Raw genomic sequence first — 25608 nt, forward strand, 5'->3', positions numbered from 1 at the left:
TTGCCTCAAATGAGGTGGCCTAATTTTTACTTGGAAGTGAATATATATATTAGAAGAAAGAATATTGTTCAATAAAGATGAAATAATATTAGTTTACCAACAGAGGTGTAAAAGTATGTTAAAGAAATGTGTCATAGGAACATTCGAAACGACTCGATACAAAAATTTAAATAAAGCAGATAATTGAAAATGAGACAGGAATAATAAAAAGGACACTATTATAACTATAGATTACCGTGGTTTGATTAAGGGAATCGTGGAAACCTACCTATCCACATCAATTGAAAATCTGGAGTGTCAGAAACCATAGCTATTGTCGAGAAGTTGAGAGGAGAGGAATCAACGGAGAAAATGTGAACAGCTACAACTGGTGAAAGGAGTTTCCAAAAAATAATATGCAACAAATGAGAAACAGTAACAACGTAATAGAGAAAGGTAAATAAAAAAAAACTTACAATGACAGTGATGAGTAGAGAATGTCAAGGAAGATTGTTGAAGACTTCTTGGAAGACAATATTTTTGGTATGCTGATGCAATTTGTCTTCTCTGTCGTTTAATATAATCTTCAAGCCAGAGCGTGAAGTCACACGTGACACTGCAACATATAATTGCCCATGCGAGAATACTAAATTTTTGAGATATACTCCAACGCTGCTTAGAGTTTGCCCTTGGCTTTTGTTTATTGTCATACAATAACAAAGCTTTATTGGATACTACGTTCGGCGTAAGACAAAAGGCCAATTTTTATTTTCTGACTTCATCACAATCCGAGGAATGGTGTGTTCATCTCCACTTTGTACTCCAGTAATGATTTCTGCTTTTAGGACATAATCTATTATTTTTGTCACTTTCATCCGAGTACCATTGCAAAGTCCCTTACTCTGGTTTATGTTTCTAATAAGCATGATAGGAGCTCCCTCTTTTAGTTGAATTTGATGATTTGCAATCCCTGATATTTGAAGAGTGTTAAGGAACTCTTTAGGATACAAAATGTCTTGATCTGCGATTTTATCAGATGCCGCACTTAATGTGTCTGCACTCAAGTATTCATGTATTTCACCTGAATTAATGAGAGAACGTATTTTGTTTAACTCATCTGCGAAGCATTAAGTAGGTGTCGAATGCATCGACTTCTCAAGTATTCTACATCTTTGTAGTTCCTTGAAAGTTCTGTATAAACAGTATTTACAATCTCTTCTATCCCATCTCCTTCTGAACGAATAATTAGATCTTCACGTATTTCAATCCATGATGGTTCTTCCCCTTCGCATAATGATTGACTGGGCAGTTTTCCTTCACCAATAGCTAATATCCAATTGTTAAATTCTACATCGGATTGATACTTGGTGATGTATAATCAATTCTACTCAAATACATGTTTATGGAAAGACGAAAAACCTTGAAGTGACGCCATAAGTAGGATCTGTTTATCGGAGCTGATACAATAGCTTCTCTTGAGCCTTTTTCTATAATCGGAAGCGCCTGCACTCAAGTCACCTCCCAAAAAACAACTGTTTTTCCCACCAAATGGTTTATCTTTCAAGCTTTTATCAATCACAGACATTATGTCTCTAAATGTCTTGTCAACAGACTCAAAGTCATTTTTCTTACTCATTGGTGCTTCGTCCCATATGACCAAATCTATTTTCTGAATGAGTTTTGCCAAGTGCATCTTTAGTGTAACATTGCAAGTTGTAGATTCATCTGATCGAATGGGAATTTTGAACCTCAAGTGGGCAGTTCGACCACCTGGTAATAAAAGAGATGCTATGCCTGATGATGCTACAGGTAGAACTATTTTTCTTTCAGAGCGCAACTTTGCAATTATTGTATTCCATAGATAAGTTTTTCCTGTTCCTCCACTTCCATATACAAAGAAGAGACTTCCAAAGATTACTTTCAACAAATATAAATGACAAGATTATCAAAACAGTTTTTTGTTCGACATTCAATCCACCATGAAGCTATAAGTACTGTGAGGAAAGTAAATTGCAATTATAATTTAGTTCCTCTTGTATCATTATGTTCTCAACTTCATCTGCTTCTGGGATATCAAACTTATAATCTTTTAGACTCCACCCATTCTCGTTCATTAGAATTTCAACTTCAAGAAGTGTTTTCCTTTCCAGTTCCGATTCAGATAAATTTGGATTAGCCCTTAAGATATCATCAGATAGTAACTCCCAATGGCAGTTCCACATATCAATAGCATTGGATAACTCACAAAACACTAAGAGTGTTACAAATAACTGGCGTAATGACGGACTGGAAGACCATTCAGCTGCTTCTTTAATGGCAAGATGTCACTCATTGTCATCTTGTAAAAGACCAAGCGCCGCGACAAAGTGACTTGTAATCATCATAGAGAGTACCATTAACAGCTTCGATTTCTTCAAAATTTCTAGCTCCCTTTACAATGTTTAGAAGCATACGATATAGTATCTTTCCCCTTGTGTTGGTGAGCATAGAATATTCTTCCAATCTTCAATCCTTGGCTTCTTTTTTTCCATTCCCGAAAAAATTAACAAACATGTATGTTATGAATAAATATAAATTTTATATGTAATTTCAAATATAAATTTTTTTGGAAATTGTAATGTATTGAGAGACCTTTGCATTTCTCCCCACACAAATTGTAAAGGGAAGTCAACATATGTAAGATGTCTTCCACTTCGGTCTTTTTCATTAATACGCATCCACTTCGGTGAACATAGTTTTTGTCTTTTTTCACTTGCAACAATTTCAAATTTGGATCCCCATTTGCACGAAAAACAATATTCTCACTGATTTTCAAGATGGAAACTCATTCTTTCAACGTAGGATCTCTCAGATTGATGTCAAATTCATAAATCCTCCAACTTGCTTCTGATGCAGATACATATCTGAAGTCTAGATAGTGCTTAATCTCATCAACTTGATGTACGAGCCGCTTATGGTTATCTTTGCCATAGACATTATTTTCTTCAACAATACCTGTAGCTTGATCTTGCCCTTTTGAAATGTACTTGAATAAGTACTTAATCATCCGTGAACGGTTACAATGTTCAACATTGATGTGACACTGAAATTCTTTGGTAAGTTCAGGGTTGTAAGGAACAACCCACTGATTGTCCATTTCAACCGGATTTTGACGGCCCACCATTGCAGTTCTTTTATTATCTCGCCTTCGATAAACTGCAAAACCTTTCTCATCAAATGTCGTTTCACTGCAAAAATCCTTTGGAAATGTCCTTATACATTTCTTCTTCTTAGTGTCCATACATGGAGAACCCTTTTTCTTCTCACCACATGGATCATGAATCATTGTTTGGACTACAATATCATACAGTAGAGGTTCACTGGCTTTGTCTGGCAATTCAGCTGATATCATCTTGTCTATATCTAAAGCACTTTTAGTTTTATCTTCCAGATGTAAAAACAATAAAATGTGAGCATGTGGCAGTCCTCGTTTTTTAAATTCAATAACATACAATACTGCACACAAAAAAGAAAAATTTATTTAGTAGCAGTCTTTAAATAATTATAAAGGTAAATTTACATTTTACAGTTAATAGCAAACATGAATTCCACATTTATGAATAAATTATTAACTATTGTTTCACATTTTGCGTTTTTTCCTCTACGCCAATTTATAGTCTTACCGACATTATCTATTCTATAAAAAAAAGGTATGTAATTATAACTTGCAATGACTCTGCCGAAATGATTTCCATAATGCAATCTTTTCATGATGCACTCCAACTTCATTTTGAATACTCGACACACAACATCAGGAACATTATTAGGCAATAGTCCGTGGTCTTTTTGTAGATAACTAAGAATTTCATTCCAATTTGGATTGCAAGTCACAATAATAAAAGATCGTGTGGTCCTGCCCATCTACATATGGCAATAGCATCTTGGTAGGTCTGTATCATGTATCTAGGGCCTCCTGTAAATGTTGATGGAAGGATCAAACGTTTACCAATTGATGCTGCTGTAGTATAACCTGTGTTTATTTTAAAATGGGTTATTGATAGATTAAAACAAATCATAAGCTAATGGGAATAAAATATAAAAATTAACTAATATTACTTATATACCTGCGACCACTGCATCCATCACATTGCTGTATAAATCAGCCCTAATTTCTTCTTGGTGTGTCTGATACCAACACATTCTTTGATATTCTATACATGTATACCATCAACAATGACTGTTTGACGTAAACGTCCACCTATCCAGAGTAATCGACTTTCTAGTGTCCTTCTTTGTAGTCTAAAAGCCCAATATTGTCTCATACTAACCGTATCTCGTTTATGATCATCTATATTAAAAACTCTTTCATTTTCCTCACTATTAGGAAATCTTCTATAAGGAATCCCAGGTCTATAGCCATCTTCACCACGGGAAAACATTAAAGGATATGGCAAAGCCATGAATTTAGGATGCAATTCATTTATTCTCTTCAAACCTCCTCTAGTTTCAACAATTATGTCCCTAAAATCATTAACATTAAATTCATCCCCTTCAATTAAAGCTGCAACTTCATTGCCAGTTGGCAGATTGTATTGTCTTCCATCACTTTGCCGAGAATTAATAAGTCTTAGGCAGACATCAATCATTTCATCTTCTTTAAATCTATCTCTAGCCATCCTAAAAGAATGTACAACTTTATTGTGTTGATCAAACATTTTGATCAATCCATCAACAATTGCAGGATCAAGAAGTTCATTATATTCATTGAATATTTGCATCCTATTCTTCAATTCATTTTGAGTATCGTATACATATAACTGGGCAAATTGAGGAGGCTTATTTTCGAATGGAAGAAGAGACCCAATTTTATGATGATTTTGCCCACTAATTCTGAAAACACAAGGACCTCCTCCATCATTGATAGTCTTATCTATCTTCCCTCCCGCAGAAGTAAATTGAAACATGGAGTTGTATGTCTGTATATATCTTCTAAATTTAGTAGATCTTATTCCTCCTTTCAAGTCTAAGAGTTTATTAAGAAACTCAGGGGCAGCCTCAAATAGTGGAAGTTGAACAACTCTTCCTCTCTTTGGCTAAAGCTTTAGCTCTTCTTATAGCTGTTGCTCTTATTCACTGCAGCTGATAATGATTTAGAAATTGTCTTCTTGGACAAAGACTCCTTTTGGCGATAGGAAGTGCATTTGCATCGGAGTTGGGAACAATGTAGGTTTTGGAGCAGACTGATACATTGAGAGTTCTTGGTACTGACCCAGTAGATTACTTTGTTACGCCGAGAGTGATTGCTTGTTATGTTGCTTTGTCGATTTTGATGCTGGTTTGTTTTACGTTTGGGTTGGCTTCCAGTGCCCTTCTTGCTGATGGGGTTTATGGTGTTAGTATAAATATTATATTGGAAGCCTTAGGATATAATCAATGCTATGATTAAGTTGCAGGTGTTTGGGGAATTATTTATATTGACAACCGTGCTTAGGGTGTTAAAACTCTTGGAGGTGCTAAGGGGCGTTGGGGAGTTTACTACTTACTGAGGCAATTTGTTTACCGTAAGATATGTGACACCTAAAAAGGATCTTGAGCGGCAGAAAAATAGTTTGCTTACAGCTTTTGTTAGTGTTGTGTTACCTTTAAACTTTTAATTGTATAGGATTTGTAATTGTGTAAGAACTGAGTTAGCTTTAGAGTTTTAATTGTATAAGACTTCTTAAATTTATCCTTGGACATTTGAGTTGAATTTCTATGCAAGTAAGATAACGTTATTTAATTTGTGTGTATTTAATTTAATCTTAACATTTGTAGTAATTTATTAGGTTATCTACTTATTTGAATAAAGAGTGTGAAACAAAATCAAATTCCTAGTTTCATCAAGATAAAACAGGATCCTATTCCTAGATCCTATATAATAGCTCTGTTCATTTTTGTGCTAGCTCGTGTTAAGATTTCACTGCAAAATAAGCCTCTCTGATGACATAGGTGCTGCAAGATAATGTCTAGATAATTATGGGGTGCAAGTATAAAGCTCAGCCCCATCAGTTGTTGTGGATAAAATATAGGTGCTGCAAGACAACGTTTAGATAGTTTTGGGGCGTTAAGTATTGAGTTCGGCAAATCAGTTGTGAATATCTTTTGCTCCAATTTCAGAAGTTTTAGAGTTCCTAAGCTTCATCTCATCTTGAAATTCATCATCAGTTTCACTTTCTATTTAAGAGTGAACCTAACCAACTAACATCATAATAGAAATTACTGAGATATTAATCACCCTAGTTAATGAAAACCCTGTCCTTTTATCTCCTTCGCTTATGCCCTAAACTTTCATTTGAGAACCTTTCGGTATAAACGTGTAGGTCAAGCACGACATATATTACATTCTACACTTTTTGGTTGCACAAAGAAATACGACATATCAGTTTATCCGATATTTTTTTGGGTTTACTACACGACATTTCTTCCTTATTTCCCCTACATTTCCAAAGTGAGTACTTCTATTGCTCCCATCTTCAACATGGATTTGGCAAACCGTACCATGAATGCATTGCCATTCTCAGAGTTGTCTAGCTAGCTTGGCCGAACCAATGTTGGTAAGAAGTGTCTTCGACCGAAAGAGGCCCCGTTTTTGTGTAAGAGCTTGATAATAGTGGCTATCGAAGGAGAGATAGCTTCTAGGATCCATTTCCACAGAGTTGCCGGGTCCGAAGGATTTGGACATTTTGTTCTCAAGAAATTGGCTCATAGGCACGTTATAACAAAGAAACACATAATAATTGTCCTAGTACCCTTCCTTATGTTGAAGCCTTTTTAATGTTGCAGTCCTCATCACACCGCCGTCCATTATAAAGGGTGCCGGAGGGTGTAACCTTAGTGTTTCTTTTACAACCGCTTGCAAGTAAGGGAGAGCCGTTACATCAGATTCTTGAAGAAGCCTACTTTTCCCGGACGACTACATCAATTTCCTCTCGAAGTTTCTTGAATTTGTTTGGATGATTTATAAGTTCTGCCAATGCCCATTGGATTGAAGTAGAAGTCGAAGTCCCAGACTTCTACTTCGAGAAGCTCCCGAAAAGGATATAGTAATCGACTAATAGCCAATTAGATTCGAATGTAAGGATGTTCAAGTCGTAATAGTGAAAAACGTAACAAAATAGGGTGGCAATTCAACAAAAACTGCTAAGTTATGAATGATGCTAGTCCTAGTGTTTGTCTTTCATGTCTCATCCATTTGATTCTGTTTTTAGTGAAGGTGCCAATAAACTTCAAGGTTTAACGGGCTATCTCGGGTCGATTTATTTTCTAGTATTGGTCTGCGCGGAATATAGAAAAACTCACTATAGCCATGTAATGGTCTCATCTTAAAAAAAATTAAGCGATTTGCTTCTAGCCATTGGTTCGGGGACTTCGGTATGTATACGACAAAGACTACATACAAGAAGAAGATGCAGCAGTAGTGTCTTTTCTGCAAAAACCCACTACTTGGTGAAATGGAAACACAAAAGATCACTCGCAAGGATGAAAGACTTGATGTCGTTTCTAGTCAATTTGACCTCGAATTCTCATCTCTCAGAATTTCTAGTAAAACATCCATCAGATCCCCTCCTCTTTTATCATGACATCTCTTCTCTTCATGTTCCCTCATGATCCCTTCCAGCAGCTTATCAAACAATCCCATCACCACCTTTAGCTTCTTCCCATGTCCGAACAAATCAAACTTCGATAAAGGACCCAACACGTCTCCTACACTCAGTAGTCCTCCTAGCTTCAAAGTCTCTTTAACGAATTTCTTAATCTCCTTAGCCTCATCACAACTATCTGAACATCTTGTGCTCATGACAATTCTGCAGATAATATTGTTAGTCATTGTCATAACCAGGCCACTTATATCAATCGGTTTACCTTCTTCATAGCTCTTGGTTAGAGATTCCAAGAGTCTCCTTAATTCAGTCGTTTCGGCATATGTAATTCCGTTGTTTCAGCATATGGAATAAATAATTCAACTTAAATTAATAAATAAAACACTTGCATTCCTACAATAAAATCACTCAAATTCAACAAAACATGAATAAAATGTCCATTAACAAATAAAAATCATTCATAAAATAGTCTAAACCCAAAAATGAATAAAAAAAAACAATATAAATTCAAGAAAAAAAATAAAATACGTGTTGGTTGGGTACTTACAGACATGTCAAAACCTCTCCCTCTACTTCCTTCAGCCACAGGCTCTTTAAGTCCAGACTACTAAGGATGGTTGACACAATAAGAGCACCATGGACAGGCAAGTTGCTGTACATAGGTCTGGCAAGCTGTTGCAATTGACTCTTCACAGCAACCGCTTGTTTTTCATCTTCACAAAGGACACTGCAAAATAAAAGGAGGTCATTGTTAGAAAGCATGACAAAAATAGATGAAGCAGCCTATCATTATCCAGACTTCAGACATCAACATATCATTTTAGTTTTGGAACCCAACAAAAGAGTGACTAAAAAGTACATACTCAGCGTAGGTCTATGCTATTCCAGTTGGTTCGTACATCACTTATATATATTATTTAAGTATTCATTCATGTCCTGCAACATGGAGGGAGAGTATGGCCACATACATGCTTCCACAAAATTATGATGAGAAAATCTTTACTGTAGGCCGGGGTGGAACATTTTCTAACTTACCATCTGTATTTTGGCCTTAAATCTATCTTGCATAATCCTCTTTATCATATCTGTTTCTAAAATGAGCCAAGACTTTACATATTTTAGTAGCTTTCTACTTTCAACTGATTTTTTTTCTAGTTTCAACTTTCAACTGTAACAAATATTGCTTACCTTGACCGAATTTACAAAATAGCAATTAAACATGTAATTGAAAAAAAAGATAATAATATAAAATGTACAGACTTAATTCATGTGAACATTTTTTGTACCTGCATGCAAGAAACTTTTCTCATCTCAGAAAATATTTACTCCAAAATTTTGAAGTAATTAGCAAGGGCTCATTATCTACTTTATAGAATATAAATAATCACGTATGAATCGTCCAGACTCCAAAGTGCCTATAAACCCTCATACTTCAACTATAAACTTTGCATAACTTCGTCTAGGCATCTATCTATCTCATCATACACCACAAAAAACCATATATAAGCAGTAACAAACAACGACCTCTAATTGCGAAGGATTCAAGTTTTACTCATACTCTCACTCTCTCGATCCTAGGCGTAGTCTCACTCTCTCAATCATCATATTAATTGTACAATATATTTTTCCGAGCCTACATATTTCAATGTATTGCATCAAAACCAAATTGACAAACATTTCCAATTATATTCCATGTATAAAAAACTAAAGAACAATTAATTAAATAAATAAATAACTTACAGAGAACATAAGAAGCATGCCTTGTAAATCCCCACACTCATTCATCCACAACTAAATCCAACTTCTCCTCCTCCTCATCCATACACAAATTCCACATAGGCACAAATAGTAAAAAGACTAATCCTTTTTCTTCTTCATAAAAATAACTAATTTTCCTAAACTTAAACCAATCCTTCACCCCATCTCCTTCCTCAATACTAAACCATTTATCTAATTCCCCTGACCCAAATACATTATCATCAAGGACTCTGTTCGTTAATTGAGTTACTTCTTCTTCGTTTTTTCCTATCAAGCCTATAACTACTACACCTTCTGAAAAATGAGGTGGTGTAGATGAAGAGAACTAAAATTATTTACATTCAAAGGAAATTCGAAGTCGAACAGATGTTCCACATTTTCCACAGGAACATTTTTTTTATATAATCAATAACAAAGTCTGAAACTTACCACACATTTCCAAATAATTGGAAAACTGAGTTATTTCTTCAAGAATTCAAAGACCCACCAACTGCAGAAGAACTACTCGATGACCTCTTCTTCCTTTTGCTCTTCATACTCGGATCATCGTGAGGCAACTCAAACCTACAAACAGGGCAAGTATTCCTCGATCCCAACCAAGTATCAATACAATCTCCATGATACCCATGCCCACACGGCATTTTCTTCGCCTTCTCCCCAACTGGCACACCTTCTTTACATATAGCACACATCAACCCCTCTTCCTCAAATGCAATCACCACATTCTTTAACGCCTTAAATCCGCCGACTTGGGCGCGGGTGGAGCTCCTTTTCTAGCTCCATCAAGCTCACTTAAATTCTACAAAGAATCGCTCATATCCAAAGATCCACATAATCCTCGATTTCCAACATACCCATCCCATTCAGGTATCTCGACACGAAACTGCATCATATGGTCTTCTAATCCCATCAAGATCTCTGACCAATCGAGTATCCAATTACGCCCACTCGTAGCCCGTGTGGCAAAATCCCTGATCCATAGTCGAAGAAGATCGCGACTACGTCTCCTACGTATATTGTCCTCTTCTTCTTCTTCTTCTTCCTCTTCTTCTTCTTCATTTTCATTTTCATTACCAATCTCAGATGGATCTCCCCCACCTTCGGTATTCCCAAAGTCAATCTCATCACCTTCCTCATCCTCATTATCAATCATCATTATTATTATTAGTACCCCACCCATTTAGTTTAGGAGGAGGGGGAGGTGGGTTTTCGTCATCACGGGCTGCCTCAGCAATTAAACAAAGGATTTGAAGAAATTGGCTACTGAAAGAAGGTACTGGATTTGTTGATGGTGGAGGTGGAGATGGAGGTGGTACTGGAATTAATTCAACAAAACCGTTTTTACATTCGAAGCATATTATATCGGGGAGATCGGTTACGGTTTCGATGGAAACACGTTTTTCACACTGACAGTTTCGGATTGGGGAGATGGTGTGGGTTGGGGGGGAGGTGGAGTTTCGGCCATGGTGGCTGGGGCTTTTTTTTTTTTGGAAGGAAAAAAAAGAGGAGAAGATAATGAGTGGGGAGAAAATTGTGTGGGGTTTTATATGTGTAGGTTAAAATTGTAAAATTTAGAACTCGAAGAGGAGGCGGAGGAGTGTTTAGAGAGTCCATTGAAGAAGATCGAAGAAGAAAAGATTAAAAGAGAGTATGGAAAGAGGGTTTTTGTTTTTTATCTATTTTGGATACGAACAATAGAAATCGCCAAAAAAAATAGGGCAAAAAACAGGGCAAAAAGATTTTTTTTTTTTTTTTTCCGAATTATTGTAAAATCTGATGTGTGTCTCATAGGAAAAAAAAAAGGGGGCTAACGTGGGTCACTGGGAGCATTCTCCACTACTCAGTATTAAATAGCCATGCAGCCCGACCTGTGGCCGGGCCTGTTATTCTTAAACCCATCATGTTTGGGCTTATATTTAAGGGAAGCACTTGGAAGTTTAACATATCCATATCCAATAAGTAATCCATATCCATATCTATTAACTAATACATATCCATATCCATATCCATATCCATATCCATATCCAATAACTAATACATATCAATTAACTAATATATTATTTTTTAGAATTTGTTTTTTTTTATCCCATGCGTACATTTGAAATAATGAAATAATGCGTAGCTTTGTTTTTTGTTTTAGCATAACACATGAAAGGACAATTTTAATTTATATTAAATTAGAGAGCAGGCCAAATTCAGGGTTAGTTTGGTAAGAAGGCAAATAATTATTTTTCAAATAGGGACTATTTTAAAAACTTTGTTGATGTGGCTCACTATGAGCATCTTGGGAGAAACGGATATTAATATAGGTAGGATGGTCTTTGATAACCCTTAAGGACAAAATAAGTTGGCCCGGTTTTTAATTTTTTATTTTATTTCCCCTTTTACCTTTATATGAATAAAACAAAACTACGAGAGAGAAAACCCAAAAGGCCAAAACTCCTTCTTCTCCAACCAACCAGACCCTTTTTAGATGATAATAACACCTCCTTGCGAAGAATAACCTTTTTTATACGATAATATCAATGGCTAATTATCAAACAAAGCTAGAGATGGCGGCACCAGACTAATTATCAAACAAAATAGTGTTTATAGCTCCAATAGGTATGAACACTCATTGTCCATAGCTAATATTCATAATTGGGGGTATGAACAATCAATGTTCATAGCTAATGTGAATAACTTATTCAAATTTGGGTAAAAGTGATATCAAAAGGTGATGGTGGTTCGATTCCACCAAGATCCTCTAAATTTTTAATGTTAATCAAACAATGATTGTTCATTTTTTACTGTTAAACACGTATTATTCATACCTACTTTAAGTATGAATATGTATTGTTCATATCTATTTTGAAAATAAACATTTATTGTTTATATCTACTTTGGGTTCATGTTTCTTTGTTGGTATGAACACGTATTTTTCATATCTGTTTTGGGTATGAACAATCAATGTTCATATATGTTTTGGGTATGAACAATCAATATTCATATCTGTTTTGGGTTCATGGTTTTTTTAAATAGGTTTGAACAATCAATGTTCATATATGTTTTAGGTATGAACATTTATTGCTCATATATGTTTTGGGCATGAACAATCAATGTTCACAATGTTCATGTCTGTTTTGGGTATGAACATTTATTGTTCATATATGTTTTGAGTATGAACAATCAATGTTCACATCTGTTTTGGGTTTATGTTTTTTTTTTTGTATGAACACGGAAGAAGGTATGAACAATCAATGTTCATATCTGTTTTGAGTGTGAACATTTATTGTTAATATATGTTTTGTTCATAACTAATGTTCAGTATGGGTAGATATGAACAAATCAATGTTTTTCATAGCATATTCATAACTAATGTTGTGGGTAGATATGAATAATCAATGTTCATAACTAGATCAATGTTCATATATGGATAGATATGAACAATGCTTAATCATAGCTCAAATAGGTATGAACACTCATTGTTCATAGCTAATGTTCATAATTTGGGGTATGAACAATCAATGTTCATAACTATTGTTCATACATGGATAGGTATGAACAATGATTGTTTATAACCGGGTTATTTCAGTTGGGTCAGGCCGTTTATTTTTTTTCTTCAGGGGTATACTTGACATTTCATCTACCCGAGCCGTTCTTATTTCGCGTCAAGGGTAAACTTGAACTTTCATCCACCCGGTCCTTGTGAGTGATTATAAAAATAACATGTCCTCTAGAGTTTCTCTTTGGGCCCATTTGTCCTCTATAGTCGCTCCCTGAAAATTAAACTCCTAATTTTTTTTTTTTTTTTTTTTTGTATTTCTAGTAAGGCGATGAGAGAAAGAAGAGAGCGAAAATGTTTTATTTCTACACTTGTGCTGTGAGCCAGAAGAGTCCACTGGCCAGCTCAAAATCGGGAGCCCAAACTTCCTATTTGAAGTGGCCTACCGCAGGGCTTCTAAGTTTTATTCACAAATAAAATTCTTTCCACACAGATTGCTTCTTGATGACAAATCTACATTTCTCCATGAAACAAACAAGTTTTATTTGTTGTGTGTGTGTGGAGAGATGGTGTCTCCTTGCCTCAAGCTTTTCTTGGGGTACGAAAATGATGCAGTAGGAGTACTTTCTTTCTTACATGATAAGTCGTTGAATATGATAAGATTATGCATGCATAAACTTGTACTTGCAATAGAAAGAAAATAACACTGGATGAAGCACCAGCCAACTCTTAACAAAAAAAACACTCTTACAACGATTCCTCGATGCTAAAGAACTTGCTGGATTCATAGGGCAATACAGAAAGACCACTAGTAGGACCACACCGTCCACACGTCCACACTTTTAAAATTTGTGGGCCTGCTCTGGTAGAGCTCCCACTTTTGTTAGCTAAATTATTCAAATCAAACTTATGGAAGTCACTCATACTTCGTTCAAATAAAAAAAGACGATTGGGGTGGGTTTCAATTTTCTACACCACATAATCCCAGTCTGGCAGTTGACGAGTTGGTTACGTTACATGGTTAGCAAACGTGGGCTGGTCCTTCCCTCTAAACCAAATGATAAGACCATCACAGTAAAAGACACAATTACATGCACAATACGACATTTCATCGTCCACCTTACAACGAGGGCTGGCCAAAATGTGGCAGGCGCAAAAATACAACCACAACGCATGAACCATGTGTCATTGAGATAAAGTGGGTACCCGTCATTTGTCCTTTTTTATGATCAAACTAGTTCAGAGCCATAGACCTAAATTGCACCCTGATAGACAAGATAGGTGCCATACCTGTGCATACAAATAGTCCCATGACGTTTCATCTCCACCAGGTAGCTAATAAGGCTCAATTCCACATCATCAGTTGATATTTGGTAACCACAACTTTCGACAGTCATAGATACAAATGACTGAGACCCACCTTCTTGCCCTTGCCTCAATATAACCCCGGAAGCATCTTCACATATTCCTCACACAACTTAGAGTTGCACAGTGGCTTCATTCTACTAATACCGTACCACCAACAATTCTTGAGAACAGCTTCTCAATTCTCTTGGAACCAACTCAAGTCATGTTAGAAGGGAAGGCAGTCATCGGCGAGACAGACATGCTACAAACCATGCAGAAGGATGCAGTTGGCCTTGCTGCACAGGCCCTTGATGTCTTTGATGTAGCAGACTCCATTGACATAGCTTGTTTCATTAAGAAGGTAACACGCTGAACACAAACATAAGTGTATACTAGCCATTGCACTCTTGCTGCGGAAGAACATAAGAAGAAAACTCGCCTGACTTTTTACTTAGCGGGTTTTGTACCATGCAGGATTTTGACAGGTTATATGGACCAGGGTGGCAATGTATTGTAGGAACAGACTTTGGTTCATTTGTGACCCATTGTCAGGGCAGTTTCATCCACTTCTGCATTGGCAGCCTTGCAATTTTACTCTTCAGGGGTACTGCGGTTCCCGAGGCCGAGGCCAACAGGATTTTGTCATTGGAGGAAGTAAAGGCTTGAGTTTTTGTCCTTCACACTTTCGCTGTGTAAAATAGGGAAACATAATGAAGAGAAATATTCCATGCTTCACAATCCTTCATTTCTTTGAAGGTGTCCTTTTATCCCTTCTCTGGCATGGCTCAGCATCTAAGCAGTTGGTAACATAGTAGATAGGGCTGGGAATGGTACGGATCAACCCGAATCCGAATTCATTTTTATCCGAATAGACCATATCCAAATCTAAATTATCCGACCCGAATATCTGAAAATCCGAACTATTTTAATAAGATTCATATTTTGATGCTTAAAAATAATTTATATTTTATATTTATATATGAAAATCATTAAAATAATATTTTTTTGTGTGTTTTTAGTGGATATGGATATCCGAAATCCGACCCGAATCCGGATGGATCCAGATATGATAATGAGTTTTGAGTGAGAATCCAATCCGAACCCGCTCCATTTCCTGCCCTAATAGTAGAATTGAAAAGGCTGTAATAGAATATATATTAAAAATAAAAATCATATCATAATACAGGTCATCTATCAACAACAAAAGTAGTTTGTCATTTTAAAAAAGGTCATTTAGAAAGACAATACAAACATATTTTATATGTAATAATATGACAAACCGACGGATCTTTGACTCTTTGAGTGCTCACTTAAAAGGCCCCAAAGTTTAAAATCCACCCACACATAATCTGAAAGTCCACAAGACTGAATGCACGACCAGCTGGGTGATAATCGGCTTTCGAGGGCCAGGCCAAATTGGTCTCGGGCATGTATACACAGATTTTCAGTCCATTCTGCTTTCAATCATCAGACTTGTGTCGAACACTAAATCCAGTCCAGACACTTGGCATTGGACAGGGACTCAGGTTACAAGTACTTCTATCTTGTTTCCTTTTTCCTAACCCAATAAACTTTTGATTTGAAAATATTGGACACCTATATACTAGTACATTATCCTTCATAAACAAAGCTTAAAGTTTAATCAGATGCTCAAAGTTGCCACGCCACTCAGCGGGGGAAGCAACCCAAAGTCCCAAAGCTCAAAGTTTTTCAAACACCAAGGGTCTGGGACATCGAGCTTGGTTTTGGGTAAGATACAGACTGGTTACAGATTCAGTTTCAGCCTGAAGACTCCTTGGGAGCAGATCGCTCAAATTCTTGATTGGCATTTAGTTGGGCGCCCTGTTTCAGTCTATATCTCTGGGCCCTTGCTTAACCACCAAATGTATCCAAACATATTTCAAGTATAATAATTCTTAGACCAAATCAAAACATAGTTGTGGCAGTGAACGACTCAACCACAACGACTAAACAATTTCAACTCCATCTGCATAGAGGAGACATAACCACATACGATTAAGCCCCACAACTTCCTCAAAGTACGGGTATGCACATCAAACAATTTACCTACCAAAGTTGTAGCTGTCTTAGGATTGTGGAGTCAGGATTCAGTGGGTAATATGATTAAATTAATGAAAAGGGAAAATAGTTGGTGAAAGAGTGAAGAAAAGACGGAGATCAAAAGGAAATCACCATCTCTGTTGAAATTGCTCCACTTCTTCATTTGTTTACTAGTTCTTCATGATCAGGGTAGTAATCTCCCCATTTTCTTCCAGTTCTTAAAACTTCTAGTTCAGATGGTGATCTCCCCCCTCTTTTCTCTCCATCCTTGCTCCGGCCCTTCTCTACTAACTTTACATGGAATCCTATTTCCGTAATCCAAACATTGCCTTAACGTTTTAAGTGATCTAATATTCCACTTCATTTGAAATGGTATGAGCGTTTAACAAAGCATGCAAGGCTAATACTTTGGCATCTTCATGAAGTCATAAGCTGATTTGCAATGTTAACCTACTACCAGGAGAAAAAGGAAAGAAACATAACAAACAAGTAAAGAAATACATTTGTGACAACATATCTGAATGTACATGACGGCTTATAATTGCTTGCTTAAATGAAAAAAGGAACTGAAGACATGAAAGAGAATATTTGTATGTGATATGAAATCCAGAACTCATACCGGGACAAGACCACAGGGAGAGAAATAAAGAGAGTTACCTAGAGTTTGGAATATTCTCAAAGGGTGAGCACAAAAGGTGGGGCATCTCTTCTCGGCCCAGCAACAGAGCGGTAAACATAAACCTTCTCTGCATAACTGCCGTCATTTTCTTCGTCCTTGATCACCTCCACGTTCAACCTTGGCATCTCCTTTGCTAGGCGCCTGCACCCATTCATTGTCACATTGCAGGCTGACATCCACAGTGATCTCATTGACTCGTACCTCTCAAGACCTGACAACAATGCTGTATTCCCAAATGGGGAATCCCTTATCTCAAGCTTCCGCAACTTTGGGCATCCCTCTAGCACACATTGCATCCCGCGGTCACTGCTACCAGCAAATGCAACTGAGAGGGTCTCCAGGTTCTTTGCATATTTCCCTATATACTCAAATGTCAAATCCGTCAGCAGACCTGAGACAGCAAGCCTCTGTAGTTTGGTGCAGGTCTTGACTACTGCCCCAAATGCCTCATCCATGGGCTCATTTGTCAGGTAGTCAGGCTGGCATGGATTCATAATGCAGAGTCGGAAGTGTGTAAAGCCAGGGCAGTTTTGCACCACTGTAGCAACAGCAAGATTACTCATCTGCCTGCAGAAGTATAGGACATAGCAAAGGCTACGGCAGCCACGAGATACAGCAATAAATCCTGCCTCGGTCACTCCACGACCACCCCCAAGGGCAACATATTGATCATAGGGGTCTGCTGGGAAGACGCGGAGCTCCTCAAGCAACTGACAGCTAGAACCAACAGCCTCAAGCCCTTTGTCTTCCACAGTGTCTATTACCTGTGTCAAAAAATAGGTTTAAAAATTGCATGCTGCACACATATAAATGACTTCACTGAACCAGTCTCTCGTTAATCAGTGTAGCACTTTGACTCAAACCACTAATTATTGTATATGACAATAGGGTATGGTGTATTTTGTTCCTACCATCTCTGTGTTGAAACTCAACTTATTTTTCCTTTTTGTTTGAGAAGACCTTGGGACTTTGGAGAACAGTGCCATCTGAAGAACAGCAGAAACATGTTTTGTACTTAAAGGCTTCAAGTTAGTTGGGTCTGAGACAGCAATCAATTATCAAATAAGACTATAACAGTATACCACCACTTGTTCTGAATTTGGACTGATTAGCACACTAAATAAAGGGGCAGGCAGGTGCCGACTAGCAAAGTCGGTAAAACCTTTGGGTGATGATACCAGAGGTCTGGGGCTCGAGCCCCGCCAGCATCAAAGAGTTACTGATCTCATTTAAAACAGGCTTGCCAAACAAAAAAATAAAAAAATAAAGGGGCAGATCGAGTCAACTCAGTTCATCTTCAGCATGATACATTTGGCCCACAATGTCATATAACGAGTATTTTATCGAAAAAGCCAGCAGTGTTTAAATTGGAAGCAGCCTAGTTGAAATGCCAAAGCCATTATAATCTCAATATTTTCAAGCTGAGCTTACCCTTTTAGAAATACTTACTGAGCCTTGTAACTTAAGTGTATGACTGGGTATGATCGAGTAGCTACTTGCTACCTAAGATCTAGGTGCAATTTGTAATGTGTAACCTTCTGATCTATAATGAATAAAATTGAGTTTTACCGATAAAAAAAAACGGGAACTAATATGATTTAATACTAGTGCTGACTGGTGTCTATTATTAATCCCCCAATACAACTGCCTTTCCCTTGTTAGGTTCTGGACACCGCCACACCAGTACGACATATCACAAAACAACACTTTGACACTGCAAAACTGAATGACTTGAGAATCTACTTAATATGTAATCAATCAAAAATACGACCAGTAATTTTAAGTGAGGGTCATCAATCGAAAAAAATCAACTGGTCAGCTCATAAAATTTGAACCAGATCATCAATCAAAAAAATCGAATTATCAGCCCATTAAATTTGAACCGCTAGGAAACTCAGACTAATCACCAACTGACAATATGACATCACATCTTAACAAAAACAAGTTCATTAATCTCCCAATACTCTAGTCTGATTCTTAACAAATATCCTTCAGGAAATCATCTTGATCGATTGGTGGAAAAACATAAGCAACACCAGCACAAGAGGAACACTAGACAAACTGAGACAAATGATTCACTGTAATATAAGAAGATTACTGAATAAATTAAACAATTTTGTTGTCTTACATGGTTTGCCTGCACACAGTACTTGATTGAAGAGATACAATTCAATTATAGGAAGTCAACTGAGATGTTGGATATGTATTAGTTGAACAAAAAACGTGCAATGTTATTCCTGAAATTTGGAATTCCTTTAAAAATTTCTAATTGTATATGACCACATTAACAAAACTACATCCAACCTGACAATAGATTATACATATACTGCAACCTGAACACACAAAGTCTTCCCACCTTTTAAAGACGTGGCATGCGTCTAGAGTTATGACCACTATCTAGCAACAACCATGGAGATTTGACCAAAAATTAACTGACTGGATTAGCATACCTAATTAATCCGGTGTTGCAATAAAAACACAGGAAACCTTTTTCTTATTCTTCTTTTTCTTCCTCTCTTCAGAAAAAATCAAGACTAGATTAGTTGAAGGCACTAACGCATGGAACCCTACTACAAGATATTTTCATTGCACTGTCAATGCTTTAATCAAAGATCAGATGACTTTTAGAAATTATAGAGTGGAGTTCTATAGATCTGTACAAGGACATTATATCATGCTCCCCGCCTCTACCTCAGGAGTCAATTAGCTTTTTTTTCCCCTATACTATTCAGGTGAAGTTCATCTGGACTGGGAAATGTAATTGTGCTTCCAGAAAAACTACTTTGATGTCATCGTTGAATCATGGGTTCACATTCCTGTCTTTCTTGTCTATGACAAAGCCAAGGGAGACTGGATGTCCACCTTTACTGTCTTGATTTTAACTTTTGTTGAAAACATATGAAACAATATAAGTTGTAATGAAAAAGATTACTAGATTGAAGCAGTAAAAGCATCTTACCCAAAGTCGACGAAGATTTCGGCAATTTGGAAGAAGCTGAGATAGTTCTGCACTTCGCAGAGCAGCATCACTCAAATTCAAGAAAGTCAGGTTGGTGCAGGCACGATATAGCGCATGGAGGCAAAGGAAATTGGCATCCCATAAACCCGAAAGCGTGTGTAATTTCTTGAGGCTACTGAATGCTTTTTCAAGTTGTACGTACTGCTGACCAGTAAGATCTTGCAACAACGACCCAGTTCCAAGGTGCGTAAGTTGAGGAGCTCGCACAAGTACACACTGAAGCTGTTCCAAGGTGACATTCTTATTTACTTTCAAGACCTTCAGCGACTTGCACCTTGCTACAAGTTTCTCAAGAGCATCAAAACTTACATCACTCTGCATATTTGCAAAGTTCAGAACTTCCAAAGAAGTGAAGTTTTCTGGAAAGCAACTTAACCAGGTGCCTCCAAGCTCATCAATGCCATTCTCCTGTATATCCAGCTCTGTCAAGTTTCTGTAATGGAAACAAAAGGCTCTGTAAGTTCTCGATGTATTAGCTACATTACCTAACACACAAAACTGATCGGTAAAAATGAGAATTTATATTAATTAAGAAAAACTATTGCACGAAGGATGAGATATCCTACAAATACAAGAAACAAAAAGAAAAACTATAACAAATTTGACTAAGAGAGAGGTCAAGGAAATATGCATACCGAAGCCTAAGATAATAGAACTAAGGGTCTTTTACAAGCTTCATGCATCTGTCTTCAATCTATTCAATACTTTTCAATTGAGGGAAGGGGAGGGCTGCTAAATAAGGGATTTGGAATATTCTCTAGAAGAAATTGAAACAAGTAGCGATAGATTGCATCTCAACTTTACCACCTCCAAAAGGACCTATTGATTTCAACTAGTTACTAGCTCAAGTTACCATTCCATCCTGTATTTACAAATCAAGCTTTTGATTGATCCAACAAGTGACTCCTTGAGCAATACAAGTTGAAAGATCTCAACTGAAAACTAGATCTTTCATTCAGAAGAAATACAAATGAATTAAATGCCAAATCTTGTTATCACCATTACATCTAAATCAGCACAATCACATGCTATCTATCAGATACGCTACATTGCTACAACATAGAAATCCCAGCCTTTTATAAAACCTTAAAGACCTACTTCAAATTAATCAAAGAATGACAAGTACCAAAGACCATATATATAAAAGTCATACTTGCAGTCTAATATGAGAAACCAAATGCAAATCAGTAATAAGTATACAATCTTACTTGCAATGAGTTGCAACAGCTGCAAGCCCATCAGTACTAAATCCCTCACAGCTTACAAGAGACAGTGCTCTAAAGTTTGGGAAAGATTGAGCCAAAAACTCCAAACTCTCATCACTAATAACCATCCTCTTGAGGCGAAGCTCTTCGAGAAATGGATACGACGATGCGAAAACCACCAACCATGGATGAATATCAGCACCCCAATTAGGTGGAACAAGATTAAAATCTGAGAATCTAGGCTTCCCTTTCAACGTAACACTTCGAATATTCGGAAATCTATGAACAACAATCTCAGGTGAAACTGAGTAACAATTTCCTATAAAAACATGAGTCCTACTCCACCTTTCTGCATTATACCAATCTTTGCAAACAAGAGAAACAGAACTTCTATCCTTTTTAGACTTCAAAGACACTAACACACTTTCCAACACTTCATCTGGAAACGGAGAGAATCTTTCCTCTTCAGGTGAATCTCTTCTCCTCTTTAAATCCATAATAACAAGTACTCAAATCTTGTAATCTGCTCTCAAAACTCAATTACAAATGAAATAAGCTAATACCCATCACTCCTAATGATCAAAAAATCATTTCTTTTTATCATTTGACAGTAGAAAACCAAATGCTGGATAGTAAAAATTGATGAAACTGAAGGGAAAAAAAAAAACTTTCCTCAAAAAAAACACTCAAGATAAAAAGTGGCTTATCTTTAATTACCACAAAAACTCCAGCATGTACATATCAAAAGTAGATATATCCACTTACTTCTCCAAACACCCTAAGAACAAAAAAAAAAAACTATAACTAATAAAAATCATGAAAAAAACACGAAGGGGTGTTTGAAGATAGATTATCTTAGTAAAATATCTGTGCTTCTGCTGGTGAAGTGTGAACTATGAACAACAACTACAGCTCTCTCTCTCTATCCCTCTCTTGTGTATTGTATACTTTATTACTTTTTAGAACATGGGTTGTGCAGAAGATAAACACAAGTGAACAGCAAAACAACTCAACCAACCCATTTTTGCATGTATTATAATAATAATGGGAAAATAATAGGTTTCATTATCTTCTCACAGCTTAAAACAGACATGGCAGGTGAAAAAATATATATAAAAAATAATAATAATAAGGAATAAAGTTTGTTACAGTCTTACAGTACAGTGTTTAGTTATTTTTCAACACTCCCCCCAAACTTTCTCACTTTCAACCATCATTTTTGGCGTACTACTACTGCATTAGTCGTACTTTACGGTATACTTCACGAAGTCTATTATGACTTGTGTGACAGTGAAGCGTGAACCAACAACATACGTCCAAAACCTATGTATCTAGAAAGTAGAAACCCAACTTAATAATATAAATATATCTGAGTCATACAGCATTACAGCTAGTCTTCACGTAAGTTTGAATCAACCAAAAGTATTTACCATGCTTTCAAACGTGCTCTCAAAAATACCCGTTCTGGTTTGCTTTGTCATTGGCTAAATAGTACGTCCATGAGTTCCATGCTAAATACTTATCATTTAAGGTGTACCATATATACCCATAATGACTAATGAATTCACCCTAGTCCATTATAATCAACCTTCTATTTTTAATAATTCAAGGCTGCTTTAGCCATTGTCTATGTTTTTACTGACGTATACAGTTATATCAGAATTGAGCTGCTGAGAGCTGAATTATTAGACTAATGCTCTAACCATTGATTCCCCCACTACACAAATAATTTGTATTTGAACACAATTCAACTCCAGACAAATTCTAAATATCAACTACAACATATACTAACATGCCCAACTCACTAAACAACTATTAACAACAGATAATAATGTAAAACAGGATTAAACGCATACCACAACACAAAGATATACCGTGGTTCGGCCAATGGTGTCTACTTCTACAAGAGCTAGTTCTTTATAAAGTGGGAAGGAAGATTACAATCTCTCCTTTCAGTCTCTCACCTTACTAGATCACTCTTATCTCTTTATAGGGTTGTATCTCTATAAAGGTTATCTCTCAATCTTGATAGCTCTCAAGATTGAGTTTTCTCTGACTTTTGTGCTGCCTCTCGTGTGTTTTATGGGTGTTAGGTTTTGCCAAAAACTCTAACTCTTATTGCAAACTCACGGTCCCAATTTTTTCTCGAAAATAGACTTGGGCGGCTTCGGCAAGACCTAGTCGAAGCTGGTCGACCGGCGTAATTGGAAGTCTTCCACGACATGAGCGCGGGTTGCGCCTTGGTCATAAACTAATCGGCGGGTCGGTCGCGCTCGCAAACATTTCCACCGCGTAATGAACTCCTTTTCTCTTTCCTCATGTGAGGGATAAAGCCCGACAATATCCCCCCCAATGCGGTGGGGGGCTCCTCCATGCAATTTCCAAATCAACAGGAGGAGTGTACTGTCATTCCGACAATAGCACAACAAACATCAAACTTACCTTTCGGTAAAACTTTGGTCATCATATCCGACCCGTTCTTGTCAGTATGGATCTTCTCGATACACAAATGTTTGTCTTCGAGTACTTCTCTAATTCAATGATAACACACGTGTATGTGCTTGGATCTAGAATGGAAACTTGGATTCTTGCTCAAATAGATGGCGCTCTGACTGTCACATAGAACTACAAATTGTTTCTGCTTTAGCCCTAGTTCGTCGAAGAACCTCTTCATCCATAGCAACTCTTTGCAACACTCAGTGGCTGCAATATACTCGGCTTCTGTAGTGGAAAGGGCAACACACTTTTGCAATTTTGATTTACAAGAAACTGCTCCCCCTACAAAAGTAACCAGATAATTGAAGGTGGACTTCATCGAGTCAACATCACCTGCCATGTCTACATCAGTGTAGCCTTCAAGTAAGGGCTTCCACCAAAGCGCAAACACGATTTGGCAGTGCCCTTGAGATATCTTAATATCCACTTAACACCTTCCCAATGTTCCTTACCCGGATTTGACAGAAAACGGCTTACAACGCCCACGACAAAAGTTATATCTGGTCTTGTACACACCATTGCGTACATCAAGCTGCCCACTGCGAATGCATAAGGAATCTTTTCCATCTGACTCTGCTCATGCTCACCCTTTGGACATATCTCTTTGGTCATGCGGAACTGGCCACCAAGTAGACAACTGCTTGGCTTCGCTTGATCCATGTTGAATCTCTTCAACACCTTCTCAATGTAACTTTCTTGAGAAAGCTATAACTTGCCACTCTTTCTGTCACAAGTGATCCGCATCCCAAGTATCTGCTTTGCTTGACCCAAATCTTTCATCTCAAAAGACTTACTCAAGTCTTTCTTCATTTTGGATATCTTGTTGATGTTTAGGCCAACTATTAACATATCATCCACATACATCAATAGCACTATGAAATCCCCATCTGAAAATCTCTGAACAAACACACATTGATCAAAAACAGAATTCTAGTATCCTTGCTTCGCCATAAAGGAATCAAACTTTATGTACCACTGCCTCGGTGCCTCCTTCAACCCATACAAGCTCTTTATCAGCTTGCATACTAGGTGCTCTTTGCCTTTGACCTTAAACCCCTCTGGCTGGTCCATGTAGACATCTTCTTCAAGGTCTCCATAAAGAAAAGATGTCTTAACATCTTGCTGCTCAACCCTAGGTTCATACTTGCGGTCATACTCAATACCACCCGAATAGAAGTCATCTTCACTACAGGAGAGAAAATCTCATCAAAGTCAATCCCTTTCCTTTGACCGAATCCCTTCACCATAAGGCGAGCTTTGTTCCTTGGGTGAGGATTGTTCTCCTCATGCTTGACTTTGTATATCCACTTATTCTTGAGAATTTTTCGTCTTCGTGGTTTCTCAACTAACTCATAAGTGTGATTTTTATGCAAAGAATCCATCTCATCATGCATGGCCTTCAACCACTTCTCTTTGTCTGTACCTTCAAGTGCCTCTTGATAGTACATAGATTCTCTACCATCTGATAGTAGCACGTACGTATGTGGTGGATACCTGGTTGAAGCTAGTCTCTCTCTGTTTGACCTCCTTGCCCCATCTGCTGGTGCCTCAGGAGGATGCACTTCTTCTTGCTCTGGTGGTGGTTCATGCATCTCATATGCATTCTCTATACCAATAGGTTCTATCCTATCATGAGCAATAGGATTCTCATAATAAGCTTCAAACTCAGGGTTCTCTGCATTCTCAATGCCTTCTGCACGTTCCACAATAGGAACTTCTAGTTCTGAATCAACAAGATCATTGGTGAAAGCATGTAGCTTCTCACCCTCCTCAAAGTCTGCTATGGTTTGGTCTTCCAGGAACACAACATCTCGACTTCGGATTACCTTCTTGTTAATCGGATCATAGAGTTTGTAACCAAACTTTTCATCTCCATAACCCAGAAAAATGCATTGCTTGGCTTTATCATCAAGCTTGGATCTCTCATCCTTCGGAATATGCACAAATGCCCTGCACCCAAA

At 37.2% G+C, this 25608-nt stretch overlaps 4 protein-coding genes and 1 pseudogene across 4 annotated transcripts; 1 reads left to right on the top strand and 4 right to left on the bottom strand.

The window, feature by feature from the left end:
- Positions 1-1087: 1087 nt before the first annotated feature.
- Positions 1088-2201, bottom strand: LOC147481967 (uncharacterized). Its single transcript, XM_086579142.1, has 3 exons — positions 1975-2201; positions 1399-1883; positions 1088-1305 (listed from the first exon to the last, which is right to left on the bottom strand). Exons 1-3 carry the CDS (start codon positions 2199-2201, stop codon positions 1088-1090), a joined length of 930 nt encoding a protein of 309 aa, XP_086435268.1.
- Positions 2202-2803: 602 nt separating this feature from the next.
- Positions 2804-4922, bottom strand: LOC147481968 (uncharacterized). The gene is made up of 4 exons (XM_086579143.1): positions 4287-4922; positions 4083-4143; positions 3884-3988; positions 2804-3474 (listed from the first exon to the last, which is right to left on the bottom strand). The coding sequence occupies exons 1-4, from the start codon at positions 4920-4922 to the stop codon at positions 2804-2806; spliced, it is 1473 nt and encodes a 490-aa protein (XP_086435269.1).
- A 4901-nt stretch (positions 4923-9823) lies between these two features.
- Positions 9824-10839, bottom strand: LOC147481969 (E3 ubiquitin-protein ligase CIP8-like; annotated as a pseudogene).
- A 3398-nt stretch (positions 10840-14237) lies between these two features.
- On the top strand, positions 14238-17647 carry LOC147481970 (Dynein light chain type 1 family protein). The gene is made up of 2 exons (XM_086576368.1): positions 14238-14548; positions 14662-17647. Exons 1-2 carry the CDS (start codon positions 14411-14413, stop codon positions 14851-14853), a joined length of 330 nt encoding a protein of 109 aa, XP_086432494.1. The 5' UTR covers positions 14238-14410; the 3' UTR covers positions 14854-17647.
- LOC147481971 (transport inhibitor response 1-like protein Os04g0395600) lies at positions 16722-22236 on the bottom strand. Its single transcript, XM_086576367.1, has 3 exons — positions 21155-22236; positions 19887-20379; positions 16722-17691 (listed from the first exon to the last, which is right to left on the bottom strand). Exons 1-3 carry the CDS (start codon positions 21646-21648, stop codon positions 16924-16926), a joined length of 1755 nt encoding a protein of 584 aa, XP_086432493.1. The 5' UTR covers positions 21649-22236; the 3' UTR covers positions 16722-16923.
- Between the last annotated feature and the right edge of the window lie 3372 nt (positions 22237-25608).

The sequence above is a fragment of the Coptis chinensis genome, chromosome 8 (assembly GCF_015680905.1).
Source record: "Coptis chinensis isolate HL-2020 chromosome 8, ASM1568090v1, whole genome shotgun sequence".
NCBI lineage: Eukaryota > Viridiplantae > Streptophyta > Magnoliopsida > Ranunculales > Ranunculaceae > Coptis > Coptis chinensis.

Excerpts from the sequence above, each read along its gene's own strand:
- LOC147481967 (XM_086579142.1), bottom strand. The coding sequence starts at position 2,201 with ATGTGGAACTGCCATTGGGAGTTACTATCTGATGATATCTTAAGGGCT. Across the intron at positions 1,884-1,974 it reads TGCAATTTACTTTCCTCACA|TCTCTTCTTTGTATATGGAA; the intron begins GTACTTATAGCT and ends AATCTTTGGAAG. Across the intron at positions 1,306-1,398 it reads ACTTATGGCGTCACTTCAAG|CTATTGGTGAAGGAAAACTG; the intron begins GTTTTTCGTCTT and ends ATTGGATATTAG.
- LOC147481970 (XM_086576368.1), top strand. The coding sequence starts at position 14,411 with ATGTTAGAAGGGAAGGCAGTCATCGGCGAGACAGACATGCTACAAACC. Across the intron at positions 14,549-14,661 it reads TAGCTTGTTTCATTAAGAAG|GATTTTGACAGGTTATATGG; the intron begins GTAACACGCTGA and ends TGTACCATGCAG.
- LOC147481968 (XM_086579143.1), bottom strand. The coding sequence starts at position 4,922 with ATGTTTCAATTTACTTCTGCGGGAGGGAAGATAGATAAGACTATCAAT. Across the intron at positions 4,144-4,286 it reads ATGATCATAAACGAGATACG|ACACACCAAGAAGAAATTAG; the intron begins GTTAGTATGAGA and ends TGTTGGTATCAG. Across the intron at positions 3,989-4,082 it reads GATGGATGCAGTGGTCGCAG|GTTATACTACAGCAGCATCA; the intron begins GTATATAAGTAA and ends AAATAAACACAG.
- LOC147481971 (XM_086576367.1), bottom strand. The coding sequence starts at position 21,648 with ATGGATTTAAAGAGGAGAAGAGATTCACCTGAAGAGGAAAGATTCTCT. Across the intron at positions 20,380-21,154 it reads GCTGTTGCAACTCATTGCAA|AAACTTGACAGAGCTGGATA; the intron begins GTAAGATTGTAT and ends TTTCCATTACAG. Across the intron at positions 17,692-19,886 it reads GAAATCTTCGTCGACTTTGG|GTAATAGACACTGTGGAAGA; the intron begins GTAAGATGCTTT and ends TTTTTGACACAG.